At 38.7% G+C, this 20,069-nt stretch overlaps 1 protein-coding gene across 1 annotated transcript in view; it reads right to left on the bottom strand.

The window, feature by feature from the left end:
- Positions 1-20,069, bottom strand: part of LOC106925474 (putative flavin-containing monoamine oxidase A) — a 68,594-nt gene that overhangs the window by 35,360 nt on the left and 13,165 nt on the right. Inside the window, exons 5-7 of the mRNA XM_014999849.2 lie at positions 19,739-19,896; positions 17,638-17,727; positions 11,684-11,768 (exon numbers count right to left, since the gene is read on the bottom strand). Coding sequence (XP_014855335.2) covers positions 11,684-11,768; positions 17,638-17,727; positions 19,739-19,896 — 333 coding nt within the window. The remainder of the gene's footprint in view (positions 1-11,683; positions 11,769-17,637; positions 17,728-19,738; positions 19,897-20,069) is intronic.

Here is a 20,069-nt window from a genome sequence, read left to right as displayed (position 1 = left end):
GGATTAATCACTTCAGGTTAATCTCTCCAGAAAAGAAACTATGAATTAAAACAACACCTAAACTAATCTGTATTGTCAGTTAACTCCCACAAACTAAAGCCGTTTCCCTGCAGTGCGAATCCCCAGGAGGCAAAGTGAGGCCATTTCTGAACGCCTGGCAGGTGAGGCAACATCTGGCCAGAAGCCAGGCTATTAACAAATGAACCACAGGAAAGAGGTGATGCATCATTTTTCAACTGTCAAGACCTGCCACTAACCTCAAAACAATGCTGAGCTAAATTTATGAGCCACCAGCAGTAAAGTTGAATAACTGGGAAACGATAAGTGGCAGCAAACTAATTTGACATGGCCACATATCCGATTGAAGGACACCAGCACATGCATAACTTAAAGCTCGTCAATAGGAGCCTCATGCTGGCGCCCATTTGTTTCCAGCTGAGGGAGAATTACCTTGTACTTCGTTTGAATCGGATACAATGTCTTGCTCAAGTATCCAAGTACAAATTGTGATGAATATCATTTGGATTTTATGTAATAACTCAACAGAAAGTGGTGCAAAATTGAAAATATACATACTGTTGCATGTACAGATGGCCGTCTCTCCCAGGATTCATTAACAACTAGTGGTTGACATTTCTGTCAGGTTGGTGCACACAGACAAGATATTTAACTTCAGTTCCACTAAACACATTTTAAATAGAGTTTTATAGTAAAAGCAAAGATTTAGACGATTTAACCCCCGTCTCTAAGAAGACAAATAAAAGTTTTGTTTCACATAAACACCAAGATCGTGTGCATGTAATCTTTTTTTTAGCCGCAATAAAAACCATGTGGCACTGCAGATACCACTCCAACTCAAACTAAATGGTGTAAAAATGAAAAGAAAGCCTAAAAACCTCTAAAAGGCAGTTTTTCCACTGAAGTGAAAATCGGATCACTGCTCTCAACTTTTCCAGACACCCATCAATTTCTTCTCTTGGCCTTTTGAATGTGTGTTGCTTTTGGCACCTTTTGAGGACCTTATTGATCATTCTGCCATGCTTCTCTACAGGGGATACAACAAGGAAGGGCTCAGTCTGTCAACGACAACATCGACTTTTCCAAAAAAATCTCAAACATAAATGAGTGGACCTTCTTTATACAGCAGCTAAAGGATCCATTAAAGGAGCAGCAGCTCAAAGTGAAGAAACCCCAATATTCATGTTTTCATTTCTGAGGTTAAAGACTTTTTAAGTGCTCACAAGATGACGACTCAAAGTTGTTTCTTGCAAACTCTGAGTGCAGCATTATCCAACCAGCAGAGAGATGAGTTCAGAGAGAAGAAGGACATTTTAGGTGAAAAATCAAGACCACGGACAAAGAATGTGTATCAACATTTGATGAGAGCCAAACATTTTTTAATGTATTTTATAGATTAAATAAAAATAAAAAAATTCTCACCATCTCAAGTTAAATCAGAGCAAGCTTTTCTTCTTTTAGCTGAGCTACAATTACCAAAATGTATTATATTTGCTAAATGTCAGAAAACTTGACAAGAACATTTTTTGAAACATTCCTTAAATTCAAAAGTTTACTTACATTTGGTCAATATCAGGAATAACTGTCTTTTAAACTATGACTTGGGTCAAACCTTTTGGTCATTTTCTTTTATTTTTCCTCTTTTCTTCTCTTCTGATTAGTTTTTTCCCTCGCATGATTCCCATGGTCTTTAAAGTTTGCAATTTAGACATTTCCAAGATATTTTAAACAGACATAATACATAACTTTATAATTAATATATTCTTTTTTCCGTTTCTCCTACATCACGTGTCAAGCTGAAGGCCCGTGGGCCAAATCCGGCCCGCCACAGGTTTTAATGTGGCCCTTTAGATTCTAGACTAAGCACAGAGTGGCATAAATATTATGTTATCAGTTTTTATCCGTTTACTGCCAAATTACATCAGTCAGTCCCTCCACTTTCTTGATAATCATTATGGAAATTCACCTAAAATCAACAAATGCCCACACTTTTTTGTGCTAATACATAATTAGGAGTTTATTGCAGATTTATCTCAAATTGTCAAAAAACTTTCCAACTTGTACTAAACAGCTGCCTCAGCTTTGATTGATGTCAGATTATAATCTATACACCTAGTAATAAAAAGTCACATGTACCGCCATAAATAACCGCAACTATTGTAAATATTTCCAAATTAGTACCACAAACACTGACTTTTTATTGCAAAAATCACAAAAAGTATCACAAAATCCTGGAGGGACTGAAAAGATGTTCAATAATATTTAATTTTAAGAATTCATTGATATTTTAACAGTTTCATAAAAGGTTTTATCGATACATTTTGGCACCTTTAAGAAGATTAATGACCTTAATTTGGCCAAAATGAAAATGAGTTTGAATCATAGCTTTGACATGGTTTTTAATCTGACATTTCTGAGATGACTTTATAGCCACGTAATGAATGCGTCAGAAGGAGATGCGCTCATTCTGTGTCGATATTCAGAAACAAATATAAATGCTAGAACGTGATGAAAGATGCTTTAAAATTGATTGGATATGTGCAGGATTGGGACATAAAGGAAAGTATTCCAACATTTTAAAAGTAAAATCAACCCACTTCATGCAATTTTCTGAAATTCTTACAGCGTATCTTTTCATGGCATATTAAAGACCAAGTGTCAACACAAGTTCTGGTCTCTAAACGCTTCTTCCCCAAGTTGTCTTAATCTCACGTTCTCATTTTAAAGCGCTGTTGCATTTCATCCTGTCTCTGTTCATTTTGACAAATACACCACTAGAAACCCGCTGACCTTCCTTTCTCAATTTCCTCTGTCACAGAGATCCGAGTCAAATCGCAGTAAGAGCCCAGGAGAAGGCTTCAACATTTTCCAATGCTCTCTTTAGCAGAGCTTTCAAGCACTGCTAAAAGCCCGTTCAAGGTCCGACAGTGAAACATGAAACGCCACTCAAATCCATGCATTTTATCAAAGAGATGATGATTCAAAGATTAAGATTGCAAATGGAAATGCATGATGAGAAACAAAGAAGCTGAGGTTTATTACTGCACATGCTATGAAATGAGATCATTTTCTTTATGCTCAAAAAGCAACAGACTAGAGAGAATAATGCAGCCTGACAAACTTAAGGGGAAAAATGAAAAATATGCACAACATTTTTGTTTTAGTGTGTGGCTGAGGCAATTTAATGTGGATCAGGAAAGAGCAGCAATGAATCGTTTTTTTTAAATCATAGAGATACGGAGTACCTTACCTCACAATTCTGGGAAAGTATCCATACACACGGCCAACTTTAAAGAACAAGGTAATAATGACAAATGGATACCATTAAAACAAGAAGAAAAATTACAGCAATAAACTGTAAGGCCATCAGAAACTGGGAGCATTCTTCATCAACCACTTAATCTAAATGTTAAAGATAGGTTTACATCTAAAAGCAGGTTCCACCACAGACCCTTTAGTGAATTACCTACTCAGACCTCTGACACTTATGAAAATGGAAGGCTGTGCAGCTGAAAGAGACCGCCTCCAACATTTTTCTGTGCATATACTATCATTAACATACTTGCAAGGCGCTGTATGTCTTGTGGTAAAGTATTCCCCCTTAACTTTTTACGTTGAAAATCAAACTAAAACCACAAACTTAAATGGGTTTTAATGGGTTTTATGTGATAGACCAACACAAATACATGCATAAGTGGGAAATGTAAGAGAAAGATGTATGGCTATGAACTGAAAAATGCAGTTTACACTTGTATTAAGCTCCTAAATTGGTCTATTAAGCTGATTAACAAACTGTGTCAAAGAGGAAAATAGACAAGTCGGGGAGAAGGTTTAAAGCAGGGTTGGGTTATAAAACAACCTAAACTTTGAAGATCTCAAAGAGAACTCTTCAGTTCATCAATACTCTAAAGTTACTGCATAATTGTACAGTAATTTGTGTTAAATTCCCAATATAACATCCAGAAGTGTGTGGTTGTAATGTGAAAGAATACCTTTACAATGAACTGCCTCTTAATACAAGTCAAGTTTTCTTCAGCAACACGGCATTTCAAAGTGATCATTCACTCAATTATGAAACAAGCAATAAAACTTTACAGTTTGTCAAATCACTGAGTAAATACTCAAATATGTTAATCATTGTTCCAGTTATTAATCAAAGGCAACTCTGAAAAGCTGGGTTTAAAGCCGTGATTTAGAGGAACTCAGTGTTTTGGTTCTTTTGCAGGTTTCTGGAAGTTTGTTCCAGATTTGTGGTGCATAGATGCTGAATGCTGATTCTCTGTTTGGTTCTGGTGATGCAGAGCTGAACCAGAAGACCTGAGAGGCCTGGAAGGTTGATGCAACAAAACTTTAATGTATTGTGGTGCTAAGCCATTCGGTGATTTATAAACTAACAAAAGTATTTTAAAGTAAATTCTCTGAGCTACAGGGAGCTGGTGCAGGGATGTGCTCCATCTTCCTGGTTTTAGTCAGAACACCAGCAGCAGTGTTGTGTGACTAAAGAGAAACATGGATGAGTTTCTCTAGATCTTGCTGACACATTAGTCCTTTAAGCCTGGAAATGTTCAGGTGATAGAAGGCTGATTTTGTAACTGTCTTTATGTGGCTCTGAAGATTCAGGTCAGAGTTCATCACTACTCCCAAATTTCAGGCCTGATCGTTAGTTTCCAACTGTTATAACTGAAGCTGTGTGTTGACTCTATATTGTTCATCTTTGGATCAAAAGAAAACTTCCGTTTTGTTTCTGTTCAGATGGAGAAAGTTGTTCACCAACTGAAATATACTCAGTTTAAAAATAATTTCATCATTTGGCAGTCTTTATTCATCAGGGAAGCTTTGTTTATCTCCCTCTCAGCACTCACCAAGTTGCTCATGAGAAGAGGCGCAAAAAGCACTGAGAAAGTTTAAATTATTTCCACTGAGTTGAAACTGGATGAGATAAGAATCACACCGTGTTAATTATCTCCGCGATCGCTGGAGCTCCCACTTCATGTCTAATCCCTGAATTAGGCTCCATTAGTTTCATTCACAGCACAGCAAACGCGCTGACCCAGAAATCTGTCCCACACCGAGTCAGCTGGCAAATCAGCTCAAATGTGCTGCTTACCTGCTTTCCACTAACGTAAACAAGGCTCTGGACTAAGGAGTGAGTGGCAGATGCAATCGCTTCCACGCCACTGGCCAGGCCTGCTTTATTTACACAGCAGCTTCCCCTCCACGAGAAAATGGATGTTAAATTGATGTTTCTTGGCTGATTGTCGAGTTGGGTCAAAGTCAAAGCCAACGTACGGATACTTTTGAAAGAGTCGCCAAAGAACTTAGGCTTTACTCCGCTGGATGAAAAATACACGTACACTCGGATAAGTGTGACACGGCCTGACAGACTGCGCTGCGCAGCACTTCCAACCCCCCCAAAAAAACACAGAAACAGGGAAACACGTCGAAGCGTGCTGCTAAATTAGCATGCCTAATTGCATTATACTCAAAGTGGCTGCTGTGAAAGGCTGCACTGGGATTTTAGTCTGTGAAGTGGCAGAGTGAGCAAACGTGGTAAACTAACAGCTTTTCCATGCATACTAATCTCAAAAATGCACTGAGACCAAACAAGTTCATAAATCATTGAGGTGAGTGAGGACAGTGGCAACAAACAAGATAGAAAAATGGCAGTAGTCATCATAAATAATGGATGGATGGATGATGGATGATTGGGGAGATAAATCCAGGAGCCAAGAACAGGACAGGCATAACTTATCGGGAGTGTGCCAGACCAACCCTGGACCTAAAATCATCTTCTTTGTTTCTTCAGATGCTCTTTAATTTGTTAGATATACGAGAATTGATTTGGATATGTCTGAACACAAGATCTGTACACAGCACATCCATGTTGAGCCTCACAGCTCTAGATCTTTACTGTCCAACGATTGACTTCCACAAACAAGCTCACCATCAATTGCATCTGTCCTGTTTCCTCCCTCTGTAGGGCATTAAAATGAAACACGGCACACGCTGCTTCCAGCTCCTTAATGCACTGCGTGGTTCCTCACCACGGTGAGGTCTCAATCACTGAGCTGACTTCTTTTTATTTCGAGGATCCTCGTCAACTTCACCACGCTGATTTAAGGCCCAAGCGTTGAACAGTGGCATAAGAGCTAAAGCAATCCATGCTGCATAATTCAACGCCGCTCTCAGACCTGTCTCATTAGGAATCCTGGCCATGTTCCATCGCTCTGAGTATGAGGCTCTGAGTGACAGATCTGCAGCCAGCTTAGTACAAACAGGCACAGCCACAGCAAGGCTCGAGCTTCGGCTCCTGGCAGGCCAGCTTTGACTCCCATTTCAACTTCAACCTGCATCAGCTCCACTCCCCGCTTCCCCTCATCTCATTTTTCAATTTGTGCATCTTCTCTTGCTCGGTCTAAGTGCTATTCTCGTGTCTTGGTCTCTCCCAATTGGGATCCGAGCGAGAATCAGGGTTCAACGCATGTTTTATGAAAGAACTGGAAAAGAATTGGGTGAATGAACAGATGGGACTGATGCAACTTTTAGTTATGAAATCAAATCAGGAAGTGGAAATGTTTTATTTCTCACTGCAGTTCTTCAGACTTCAAAATTACCTCAATCAAATTTCAACCTCCTCTAGATTTTTCAAGACTACTTAGGAATTTTGGACAGCTTGGTGAGAGATTGGAAAGAAGCAGGCGAAGAGCAAACAAAACTGGAAATCGTTACTTCTTACCCTCTGTGGTCTTAGCGCGACGCTCAAAAGGAGCGCAGCAAATGTCACGGTCAGACAGAAAAGAAGATGTGGCTTGTTCAGTCAGTTTTTTTTCTTGGTTTCCAAAACTAAACAAAAAATAAACTTGTAAAATGATAAATGGACTGAACTTATAGAACTTTTCCAAACATTTCGACCACTCAAAGGCTTTACACTAGACTCACATTCACCTAGTCGCAATCATAAGCGTTCACACATTTATACACCGATACGCATATCGTTAGTCGCTCACAACTAACGATATGCAGTTGTGAGCGACTGCGCACAGACTAAAACTTGTGGGATCTAAATGACTCATGTCTCTTAAGACCACATAGAACTGTCTATTTTAATTTGGACAGTAGAAACTGTCTGGACCATCTGTAGTCGTCCTTATCTCCACCTTTGGGGGTACAGCCAATCAGTGGCAAGCAAACTGAGCTTCTCTCTTCAAGGCAACTGCGCCAACAACTGCAGCTCAACTTGGAATCAAGTAGGTTTTGTTTCCATCATCAGATTATGTGTGGAGGTGTTTTTACCAAACAAATCTATCATGGCCTCACAATGAACTCTATAACAGGCAGAATTTTATTTAACAAAAATATGATCTGTTCTTTGTTTTTGTGTGCTGCTTTATGATTGATTTCAGATCCAACACAAAGCTTTTTTTTAGTTATGTTGCCCAAGAATCATTTGTGAATCAATTAGGCATAAAAACAAAGTTCAAAAATACAGATTATGATAATTTTGCATGTGACAACTTGGGAAAGAGCTGATTTTAACTGAATCTTTGTGTATCTGCTCCTATTTTCTGTAGTTAAACCTAAGAATAATTCAACATAAAACAGTTTGGCAGGCATGCAATGATATGGCTTGAACAAAGTGGTTCCCAAAGAGCTATTAGCTGAAAACCTGCCATCAACAGAAGGATGATGCATCTCTTACCTGCTGTGTAAGCTCTTTAAAGGATTTTAACTTTTAGTTAGCGTTACATTTTTCTAAACTGCCCTTAAACTATACTATCATGTATTTTCTCACATTCTTTTTCATTTTTCCACAACATACAAACAGAAAGGTCCTGAAACGCCTATTTCTAGATTTGAGGTTGTTTGAAGTGCAAGTAAACAGGCTAGTGAAGGCAAAGGAGATATGTGTTTGCACATGGTGAAGTTATGCATGCATCAAAATGTCTTACTATTTTTTATTAGAAACTCACTATGATGCAGTCATTACTTTGAGTTTGTTTTATTTGGTTCCGATTATCTTTAAAAAACAGAAATACTCCTTGTGAATAAAGTTTATTTTACAAACAATGCATCATAAATTTACGCTGTCAGTAACCTGCTGCTGTCTGTAAAGAAATATATTCTGACTTTAGCTTCTGTATTTATGCATCAGTAGTCTTGGAAATGACTGAACTGACAACATTAGGATGTTTGGACTGTGAAAACATTATTTCTCTGTATAAAAGAGATATCCTGTGGTGACAATTTTATGACACTATTATGGAGTTTTATTGTGTGTTTCTGACTTCATATTAGAATACATATACACAATAGAGTGGGTCTGATGAGAACAATGTTCAAATGTTCACTGCTATGAAAAGCAAAAGCATCACTGTCTCAATAACACATAAAACTGGATTTCATTTTACATTTATCTGATGAATTATTCATGCATTTCGCAAATTTTGTCTTAGGTAAAGACATTTGCAGCACCAAACCACTCCGTCCACTCAAGCATAGTCAAAAAATTCAGGTATCACTACAATAGGTTTCCATTTTTCAGCCTTTACTAAAATGAGATCCATTGCTCCTTTTGAAGGGAATAATAGATCAGAACATGGCGCCTATCGCATGCAGTAATTCAGTCCCTTTTATGTATCAAATGAATCAGGTTCAAATATTAAATCTTTTCTGCACCAATGAGTCAAATTCAAACATTCCCCATCAATTCTTTACAGCCAAGTCACTAATCATTTGAGGCTGCTGTTGGAACAAAGCAACTGAAATTGTTTCCAAAGTCGTTTTGCCAGTTTATTCATGGTTTCTACTTGTTCAAGTCGAGTTAATTTGTCTGTGAAGGTAACACACCTAGTCGGGGCTCAAAAACGGTGATATTTACAAAATAACCAGCTTAGAAACTGATCCATATCTCCTCCCTCCTGACGTGTTGATCAAATTACGGACTTGGCCTGAATTCACGCCACATGATTTATATAAATATGTCATGAACAGAGTTTCCCTTTTCAGCAGAGCAGCCTTAAAACGTACCAAAGACGAGATGCTAACCAGCTTTTCCCCATAAATGCTAGGCTACATGACGGTGCGGCATCGTCTCCATGGTTACTAATGGTTAAACACACGTTTTCCATAATGCGATATTTAGTATCTTTCTAATCACTTATGAAGTATATGAACGTTAATCTTAACTTGTAGCTGAGAGCTGCCATCCATCACCGCCATATCTTTGCTCCTCGTTAAAAGTTAGAAAATAAAATGACAAGTTCAGTTTTCACCTTTGACCCAGACGACCACGCAACACCTTGTGGCCATTTTTAAAGTGAAATCAACTAAATAAAAGTGACATTAGGTTACCACATGCATGTTTTTGACAGTCTCTACAAGAGCATACGTTGTTTTGACGTCCATCACAGCAGGTGGAGTTTCGAAGAACATGACGCCAAGTGCAAAGTGTTAATAGGAATGAGTGAGATTTGTATATTTCAGGCATCTCTATTTATATATTTTCACAATAACTATATTGATAATTCAGCTGCTGTTTAAATTACATTGGAAATGGTCAGTAATCAGTAATTAGCCCACTAATATAGTTCAGGAAGTAAAAACAAACACCAAGAGGTAAAACTTTTAGCTACGAACCAGAAACCATCCATGAACAGTAATCAGACATTTATTTGGACTTTCCATGGCAACAGCCAACATTAGGATTCCAATCCAATGATCCACCTGATTTTTGTAATTTTATGTGTGCCGGTAATTGTACCCTTAGAAGGTGTTGGCTGATTTTCTCTACATCATTTTGCTGAAGATCATTTTGTTTGACTGACATTTTGCTTATGTTTAACTGAAAAACAATGACGGATGACATAAAAACATAAAGAATCGTCTCTGCATCCTTTCAAAAGCTTTCTTACTCCTCCAGGTGCTTTTCTGTACAGTCATTTTTCTTAATGCATCTTCAGTATCACAGGAAGGAGGAAACAAGCAGGAACTATTAAGACAAATGATTTAGCACAAGTTGAAAGTGAAATATGAAGCATGTAGTTTATAATAAATCAATTTAATTTTGTTCCAAGGTTGATTAGAGGTTTAAATGCAAAATTTCACTTCATCTTTCTCTGAGACGAAGCTTAAAGGAGATACTACTGCCTTTACGTTTTTACAGAAAGTACTGCCGGAAAATGATTCTCTTTTCTTGTTAAAGGGGAATTTTCTTTCCTGTATTGAAACATGCATGCTCAGAATAAGTTGATACAATCTGCTGGGTTTCCTTAGACAGAAAACATCTGAACAAATGTGAATATTTACATAGTTTAATATGGAATGTTTGTATGTCATGATTGGCTTCAAGTGAAATTTTTCTTTCCTGAGATTACCTCATTTAAATGCACTAAATCGAAATAAAGTGAATTAAATAAACGCAATAAAGACTACTGAACCAAAGGTAAATCTTTTATATATATAGAAAACTTTAGACAAGCTTTTTAAAAAAATAATGAGCCAATAAAGAATAAAAGTCAACCTTTCCACTGTTTTTAAGGCAGATAATTTATAAAACTGATAAAGACACTGGACAGTTAATCTTAAATCAGAATAATCTCAGAAAGTTACTTTTAATCATTTCTAAACTCTAATTCATTACACAGAGTGACAAATTTAAGGCAGTAATGTTAATTTGGTGATCGAGGTTTACATGTAATGAAAGCATAAATTCAATATTTCAGATAATTGGCACAAAAATATAGAATATTTTTTTATAAAGGCTTCTGTGCCTTGTCTAATGTAAGCCCATGTACTGTACAGTAACTGCACTAAATACTGGGTTGTGGCTCCTTCTGCATGAATTACTGCATTAATGCAGCAAAGCGTTACGGTGCTCAGCCTATGGGGAAGGACGAAATTCAGCCTTTATTTCATCTCAATATAATGTCTCATCTCATTTCTACCATATTGAATAGTTTCTCTTTTGGATGTGTGAACTAAAATTTGACTTTGGTCTTGATAAGTGCATCTTCTTCTACCACACTTTTTCCTTTCACTCAACTTTTCCTTATTTACCTTTTTTACGGAGGTCATCAGTAACTCTCCACTAGACTAAACTCTTCAATAATACCCTAATTTAATGGAAACTATTCTGTGTTAGGAGGTACATGCATGGGAAAATACATCGGGTTAAAAATGTTGGAATTTAATTTTCGACTTGGAATGATTTTTACACGTCATTTCAAGTGGGTAAGTCCAAACTTCATGGTTCACGCCAAATGTGACACCCCTGCAGGTTTCCAAATGTTTCTCCACTTGGTAACTTGATTGCAGGGAAGCAGGCAGTGACGTGTTTACCACTCACAGCTTCCCACATCCAAGCATAGCAAATGTCACCTTGCCCCTCCAGTTAAAAGTTTAGACCTCAACTCTGGCACCGGTTCCAAAAACCAAATTAAAGCAAATTCCTGAGCCCGGAACCTGACCTCGGTCTGAACGCACTTAAGCCAAAGTGACTGCTGCACCCTGGAGCCAGAAAAAGATTGAGAAAATTTGTTGATATGAACGCATGGCTGCGCGGTCAGCCACATTTAACAGACCTGATGAGAGAGTGGGATATTTGCCTTCTGCATGAGTGAGGATTTGAGTTAGCGAGTCGAGGGAAACGTGGGAGACACACACTGACCTGCCAAATGAGGGGCGCAAGTGACGATCACAGCCCTGCACAGGAAGGTGTCGTCGGTCGTCATGACCCTGGCCCACTCGGCGTCCTGCGTAAAACGGAAACAAACTTTCAGTTTGTGAAGAATTTACTAGTGGACGCCATCTGGAGAAGCATGCAATAGTAATTTGTTGTGAGATTGAAATCAATTACAGAAGGTACAAGCAGGATGCAACCAAGCTGGGGTTACAGGTTGACCTTATATAGTAAATAACATGACCGTTTCCTCAGTACATGTCTATTTTTAATACGTCTGTTGAAATTAAATTCACACCGGATGTTGGAAACAACGCAAGTAAATTCACATAAAAAATGAAAGCCAATTAGTTCACTAATTAAGTGGCAGAGAAAATGACTTTTTACCAGAAGTATTGCACGTACTTACAGAAATGTAGTAAATATTTTGGCCTTTTTTGGCAAATGCTCTGCATGGAGAAACTAGTTAACTATATTCTGGAGAATCAGAGAATTCGTGATGTTTTAGTGTGAATTTAATCTCACTAAAACAAGTGGGTTTATACCCACTTTTAAATCTTAAAAGATTGCTTAAATCCCTTAACATTTAAACCATCTATAAATCTGAAAAGTTCTGGAGGTCTTGTGTCCAGAACTTCTCTGATGTTCAGTTCTTTTCATAGATTTTCAGTGGGACACAAGTTACTTTTTTTCTCTGAAACTAATTAAGAGTTTCCTTTGTTGTGTGTTTATGAGTGTTTTTATCAAAAAGTCCTGGTATATTTCTCCATTGATCCTTCAGCTATATTAATCTGTACCTTATGCTGTAAGTCAGATCACACTGTGGTGTCAATATACACAAATTTTACTTTTGGTATATTATTTTCTGGTGACAATGACATCAATATAGTTCTTCTTAAATCCCACCTGACCTGATAATATTATCCCTCCATTTCCCTCCAAATCCTCAGGGACAAACTTTAAACAACAAACCTTCAACAGTGGAGTCTTGCGCACCGAGTGAGCGCGGTTCACTGCTTTACTTATCTTCATGGTGAAAATGGTAAGTTTCCAATTTGAAGCGAACAAAACAAACCAGACTTTCTACACCTACAAGATACAGTTTGAATGGACTAAACAGAGCTGTGTAGATGTGCCCTAAAACTCCCTGTAAGTCGTAAAACTTGCTTAAATATTATTTTTGTAAGACATTGTGTGTCAGTGTTTTGCTTATGGTAAAAATTACATCGTTTTCTCATTTCAGATTATAGCTCCCATCACACTCGTGCAGCTGTAACCATTTCCGTTTTGTTTTATAACTGTAATATGTTTTTTTTTTTTTGAGTCCCTTCTCTGTTACTAATCGTACCACTCTGTGTTACACTTTGGTAATGAGAAACCGAAACTAATGAACCTTTAAAAGCTATTATTTGATATTGAACCAGCTGGTATTGATTTGCACATAGCAGCAGACAGATTTCTGCTGGGGTTTTTTGCCTTCTTGGTACATGTTCGCTACATATTCCCTGTCCAATTCACTTCATTACACAACTTGATTTATGGACTAATTTGTTTTGATTTTTTTTGTACGTGTGGAAACTCCAGTTGCTCTGGACATGTGGTGTGACTTTCATGTCAACAGAAATATATGTACTGATCTAAATTATGCTTCTTTACCTGCTGTGCATATTTGGTCCTGAATTGTAAACTTCTCCAAGTAAAGCTGAGTATTTATGCTAACCATTACGTTTGTGCTGGCACTGGAGAACTATCAAATGCATGAAATAAATCTCAGGGAACGTACAACTCATTCCCCAAGCATCGACAGCGGCCTTAAATATCTTGATCTTCCACAGAGAGACAACTCTGACCATTACTCTTTGCAACATCCCACCACATTCACTCTTCTGATTAGCTCTCAGTGTAGATTTTCTACACAAAGCAAGTCTGGGGATTCAAATGGAAAGCTGACTTTGAGTCTGGTGAGTCATATCTTTAGTGATTTTTTTATGTTTTAGGTCACTATCCTGCTGAACGACCCAGTGACGATTCATGTCCAGCTTTCTTGGAAAGGCCATGACATTTTTTTTACTCTAAATGTCAAAATACTTTCAAGCAGTTTGTGGTGTTGTGAACTCTATCTGGGCTCTCAGACCCAGTGAGTCAGAAAGAAGTACAGCAAAAGCACGTCAGTTTTATCAGATGTTCTCGAAGTTTTAGACAAGCAGCAGTAAGAACATAAAAAAAACAAATCTGGATTCTGGCTCATTATGTGTTTAGATGAAACTCCATATGGCTGCAGCTCTAAGTTGCACAAAGAGGACAGCATGAGTTGTGCATATTTCCCTTCACTGTGTCAGTGGAAACTGTCAGATGACCAGGAGGAAGAAGACAATGCCACACGTCGTCTATATCGACTCCCATGGAGCAGATCTGGACCGAACGGTCATGTTCTGTGGACACGTCGAGTCCAAACTGGCACGAAAATATCAGCCATGTTGTTCGACTTTCAACTGCAGAACTCTCACATTTTCACACGAAGTCAGGAATGACTTTATATCGTCCCCGTTTCTCTCCAGCAGTGAAAATCATCCATACATTAAATAAATTAGTGACATGCATTTCCTGAGATTAAAATGGCATTATTACTTCAGACACGGCAGTCAGGAAACCGACTGAATTAGCTGTTCATAATAAAGCAAATTGCTCTAACTGAATGCCATCCATGGCATCATGAAATGCAAATGCACCAGATTAACATCCGTCCTCCCCAGTCAGGCTGGCAGACAGCATGTACCACAAGACTCCTGCTGGTCCACTTCTTGTTGATTCTCCACACGGGAACGAAAAATAAATGATTAAACTGAGCGAGCAGCACTTTCTGAATGAATCACAGGCTGTGAATCACAGTTACAGCCACTCTTTCCAATTTCTGTCAATAACAGAATATTTATTGATGCTCTGTGCATCCGAGTGGAGAACAAGCAGCTTGCCTTTACTCGGAGTAATCTCACAACAAATTGTTAGAAAAAAAAAAGGTCCCAAAGTCGAGACTTTAACGCCAGACATATTCTGACTGATGCTCCACCTCCTGCTACTGTAACTTCAAGTGCGATCTGCACAGTTAGATTACAGTAGACCGTACACAGAGGCTCAGGTTTAACCATCCAAGGCCTCACAGATGGGTCTGTGTAGTCCATTTGTATGCCAAGTCAAGTTCTGATGGAGACGGGCATCCAGAAACCCTGGGGATTGACATTAATTTTGATCAGAGAAAAGCACAGACATTCCTCTCCAAAGTGAAACTGCCTTCATCTTCATGAAGGAGTCCAACGAGTCTGAAGGTCAGGAAGGATATAAACGCTCCAGAGTGTTCTGGTCCTGCCTCAGGGTTGGACGTGCTCAGAAAAGCTCCAGAGCAAGCTACCTGGGTCGCCGCGTTTCTATAACAACCGTAGCAAAACTTTTTTTGATACTTTGTCGGACGCGACTTTGGAATTGGTTGGAATGGATTTTTACTGGCTACATTCATATGAATTGTGTTAAATAGCTTGTTAAAACAAACTAATAGTAAAAATATGGTGAAGATGATTTACTGAAGTTCAAACTGATGCTTGAAATAATACCTGAACGGAGGAGTTGAAAAGGTTCTTCCATCGGTCATAATGTCCTTACATCCCCTACTCCAGCGTGTCTCTGCCTGGCCAGACAGATTAAATGAGGAGCAGCAAAAGCCAATGAAGAGGATAAGCAGAGCAGAGCTTTCCAGCATCTGATGATGTCATCCAGGGCACTTTAATGTGAAATATCTGCTCACTGGAAATCGAGCCTGTCAACAGACTTCAGTCAGAGGCTTCATCAGATTCACTGCAAGACTGACTGCTATCAGAAATCCTTGCTCACAGCATCAGCATCCACAAAAACTCTCTTAAAATACGAGTTACAACATTTAATTTCCAGTTGGGATGAATAGAGGATTGTTGAATTCAGCTGATATTTTCCATTTAAGTCAATAAAGCAATCTCTGTGGTAAAGAGTCTTTGAAGGATGATTTTGTAGCTTCCAGCACGTTGATTTAGAAACACTAATATCATGATGACGTTGGCGTTCTGCTTCGGTTTGAAATGCATCGCGCTGCTGTTCTGGGCATCTTTCAACAGGACCATCCTGGGTGTTAACACAACCTCCCCAGCTGGGAGAGCTTTTGTCCGCGCGCCGCCGCTTCGGCAGACGTGAAGTGGAAACTCTAAAACGCCCGTGGCTGAGAGTGTCGGCGTCAATAAGCGTTAGCACTTTGACAGACGAGGCAAAATGTCAAGGTTCTGCCCTGCCTCTCACCCAGTTCACGCTGCACGCCAAACTAAAAGCTTCGGCTAACCTCGGCTGGAGGACGATCTGGCGGATGCATAACAGATGGATTTTCTTTCATGTTGCAGTCGCGTTCTTTCTTTTGTAGCTCAAAAGGCAACAGAACTGCAACAAACTGTCGGTGACTTGGTAGAATAAATTGCCCGTTTTTATACAACCTTTTCACACCACTTTGGATTTTAAAAGAAGTTTGTATGAGTTTTTTATTTGCAGTTTTTAACTGGAATAAAAAATCAAGCTGCAGTCCCTTCTTAAGAAAAGAAAAATTTGACCTTTCTGAGCAAATGAGTTTCAGGTTTGCAGCCTTCTTATAATCCCAGAACAATTGGACTCAACTGGTGAGTTTGAGATCGTTTGTCTGCTTATAGCCATCACAAAAATGGAAAATTATTCGTATTAATGGTGATAAATCGATAATAGAAAAAATTGTTTACTAATATAGTAAGCAATAAATTAAATACAGATTAAATATAAACTCAAAAAATGCCAGTTGCTGAAAAAAACAAAATATCCAGAGCAGTAATCAAACACAGTTGTATAAAATAAATACACATATTTAAGATGAAAAGACCTTTGTAGAAATGTTCTAACCAAAAGTCCTTGGCTGGTTTAGTTTTAGCTTGGCCTGATTCAAATTCACTAAAGGAATGTAATTTAACCAAAAACAATGTTTTTTTTTCCTCATTTAAAAAACTAATGAGAATATTTATCTATTTGCACCTTATAATGCATCTCTAATATTATACAAAAATTCAAAGTGATTAAATGAAAAGGCTGTAGAATGTGTCAAATTTTTATTAAAATAATCAATTAGTCATCAGAATAATCAATTACTAAAGTAATTGAATACTAGAATACTTTGGTTTGCAAAGGAGTTTGGGGTCAAATTAAAGATTTTAAGGGCTCATAGTCTGGTGGTTACATATTATTATGAACTTAAACATTTTACATCTGTAGAATTTAAGATGAAGTTCTTGGTTTCATCTAAACACTGGGAGGAAATTTGTATGGAATAATTTTCTCCACTTGTAAAGAAGAAAAAAGCTTTCCCTCTGAAAACTTTAAATAGTTTGGAGATCACCTTGTAGCCCTCCCCAGACGGAGTCGGTCTGTTCTTTAAGGTCACTGCTAATGTCTTAGCATGTCAGGATTGTGTTAACACACTTCAGACCAGCAAACTGTGAAAAACCAAACGCATCCAACAGCTTCTGACTGAAACCCCGTGAGGAAAGGGTGTGCTTACTTTCTCCTACTTCAGCTGAACTGCAGACGAATGCTGCAAAGGGTCATTCTGTCCACTGGGGCTTCTTGGAGGACATGAAATTCTGTACAACATGCCATGTTGAATATTTAAAATTTTAGATTCCGTGAATAAATAAATAAATACATTAATAGCCAGCATGACCTGCAGGAAACATGTAATGTTGATGGGGTCTAATGCGCTCATTGCCCGGGTCTCTCAGCTGTGGATGAAGGGGAAAATCAGGCGGAACAGAGAGTGCCTTCACACGAGACAGCCTGTTTCCCCAGTGAGGAAGCTGTTATCTCAGTGTCACGCCTCATCAGTCCCCGAGTGAGACGTTACTGTACTCTACCTGCCATATGGCCGTCACAGCAGAGCCCAGCCGGACGTTCTTCCAGCCAACCCGCTGCGCCAGACATTCGGAAAGTTGTTGGGTGCCTCCCTGTGGAGAAACAGATACGGCACCATGAGTCAGGCCTGACTTGGTGCATGCTAATGGCCTTTCCTGGACCAAACAAGGGACAGCGATCCAATTTACATTTCATGTATGGATATAGATGTTTTAGCATGGCTATGCTAAAACATTTCAAGGCTATGCAGCTCTGGAAAAAAATTGAGAGAGCACTGGACTGAATCCTATTGAAAACCTCGTGGTTGTTCCACCAAATATTGATTTCTGAATTAAAACATTAGTATTGCTGTTTCTAAATGAATATAAACTTGTTTTCTTTGCATCATTTGAGGTGTGAAGGCCCTGCATCTTTTTCATTATTTTTGATCATTTCTCATTTTCTGCAAATAGATACAAAAGTTAGAACAAAGTTCATTTTACTCAAACATATTCCTATGAAGAGCTAAATCAGAGAAACTGATCATTTGTAGTGGTCTCCTAATTTTTTCTAGAGTTGCATATCACTATATTTGAGACTTTGCTACATCAAGTGGTTTCAGGCCTGTATGCATGTTCATGTCAGCTTAGAGTCAGGTGTTTACTTTCTGTTCTTACTCCGTCAGCTCGCCATTTCTCCAGAAAACTGTCAAAAACTTTATACTATGCAAAACATAGGAGCATTGAAAAGAAGCAGCTGGAAATCTTGATTTTCTACAATAAATCCGTCTGTTTTGACTGAACTGCAGTGATCGAGGTGCTGAACTGTCAGCATTTCAACTCCATCAGGACGTTTGAAGTTGGTTTTCTCAAGTTCTGATAATCTTGTTCAAACACAAAGAAGCAACAAAAAAAAAACGTTTGTGATTCAGATTCAAAATCCTTTTCAACAAAATCTGCAGGAAAGATGTACAAACAAGACATAAAAATTTAAAAAATTACAAACTCCAAAAGACTTATCCATCATAGCCACACCACAAACTGTTTTCAAGACTCGTTTTACTGATGAAGCAAAGTTTCCAACTGATTTACGACAGGGACACGTTGGCAGTCGGTCACAGGGCAACACGGGGACGTCTGAGGGCAATTTAGAGTCAGCAATTATTTTAACAGTCATGTTCTGGAGAACCAGGAGAGAAATAATCATCAGCATGAACAGAAATATACCTCATTTTGCATTTAATAAGTCTGTTATGAGCTTTACTTTTCAAAGTAAATGATGAATTATTGAAGTAAAGTCACAGATTCGGCTTCAAAGGCTGATTCAGATCTGAAAGATTTATTTTAAAATGATAAAATCTGTAAATCCTAATGTTTATGTTTGATGCTTACGCAATCTTTAGGCAATCTGAGTCAAATCAGATGATATGTACCTTTGATACATTTTGCTCAGTATGCTGCAGCTGAATGGCAATAAAGTGTTTCTATGTCTTAATTTTCAGATGAACCTATAAAATTATCCTAAAGAAAAATAAAACTGATGAAGTAGTAAAGGTGTAAGATTTCTTTCCTCTTTCGCTACATCTGCTCCTGATGACATTTACAGTATCACTGCATCTCAGGCGGTCTCCATCTTTACGGTTATTTCTTCAGGGCATATCTGGAATTAAATCATAAAAATGCTGCTGAAAGTAAAGTGGAATCTCAGACAGAAAGGAGAAAATAAAAAAGCCTTTTGTGGAGGTTTGAACCAAAAGCTGTGCTGCCATTTTCTGAATGACCTTGTTAATCCATTAGTTCTCACTGGTTCTCAGCCATTTCTACACTTTAGTGCTGTAGGAGGAGAGGAAGAGAGGGAGCGCAAAAACAGATTACAGAGGAAACACTGGCCTCATGTTGAGGGAATACGGAGAAAAGTAGCAAAAAATCCACATCAAGTTTGGAGCCAGGGGTGTTAGGATGCTGTAATTCAATGTTTAGGGGCCAAAGAAAAGCTGCGTGTTCACTGAGACAGAGCAGGCTGTGATGAACGGGCTCGGCTTAACTCAAGAGGGGAGATATTCGGCTCCGTCTCCGGTTCTTAAAACTGCAGCCGAGTCTGAGTGGGAGGACGTGAGGGATATACCTTTATCTTAAACTCCTGAGCACAACCAGGAGAGCTTTCCAGGAGCGCCAGGAGCCCTCCGGCCGCAGCGGCGTACATGAGGAAGAACAGAAAGGACATCTGGGACGGCTCCACGCCGAAGACGGACCTGCTGCACACTCCCAGCTGCTCCTTCAGTTCTGCCACACAAGAGCGGATAAAAACAAGCGGTAATCTGAGCCGTTTCCCTGCCATAACAGAGCGCCACTTACTTTTACAAGTTGTAAAAACAGCACAACAAAAAAGATCCACTGTTCCACCCGAGGAGGCGACCATTACCTGTAATCATCTCGTCACTTTCTGAGTCTCCTTT

The sequence above is a fragment of the Poecilia mexicana genome, unplaced genomic scaffold (assembly GCF_051168715.1).
Source record: "Poecilia mexicana isolate PSO_F unplaced genomic scaffold, ASM5116871v1 scaffold_12, whole genome shotgun sequence".
In the NCBI taxonomy this organism is placed as follows: Eukaryota; Metazoa; Chordata; class Actinopteri; order Cyprinodontiformes; family Poeciliidae; genus Poecilia; species Poecilia mexicana.
The sequence above is the reverse complement of the archived record's forward strand: the minus strand, read 5'-3'. Positions and strand labels throughout refer to the sequence as shown.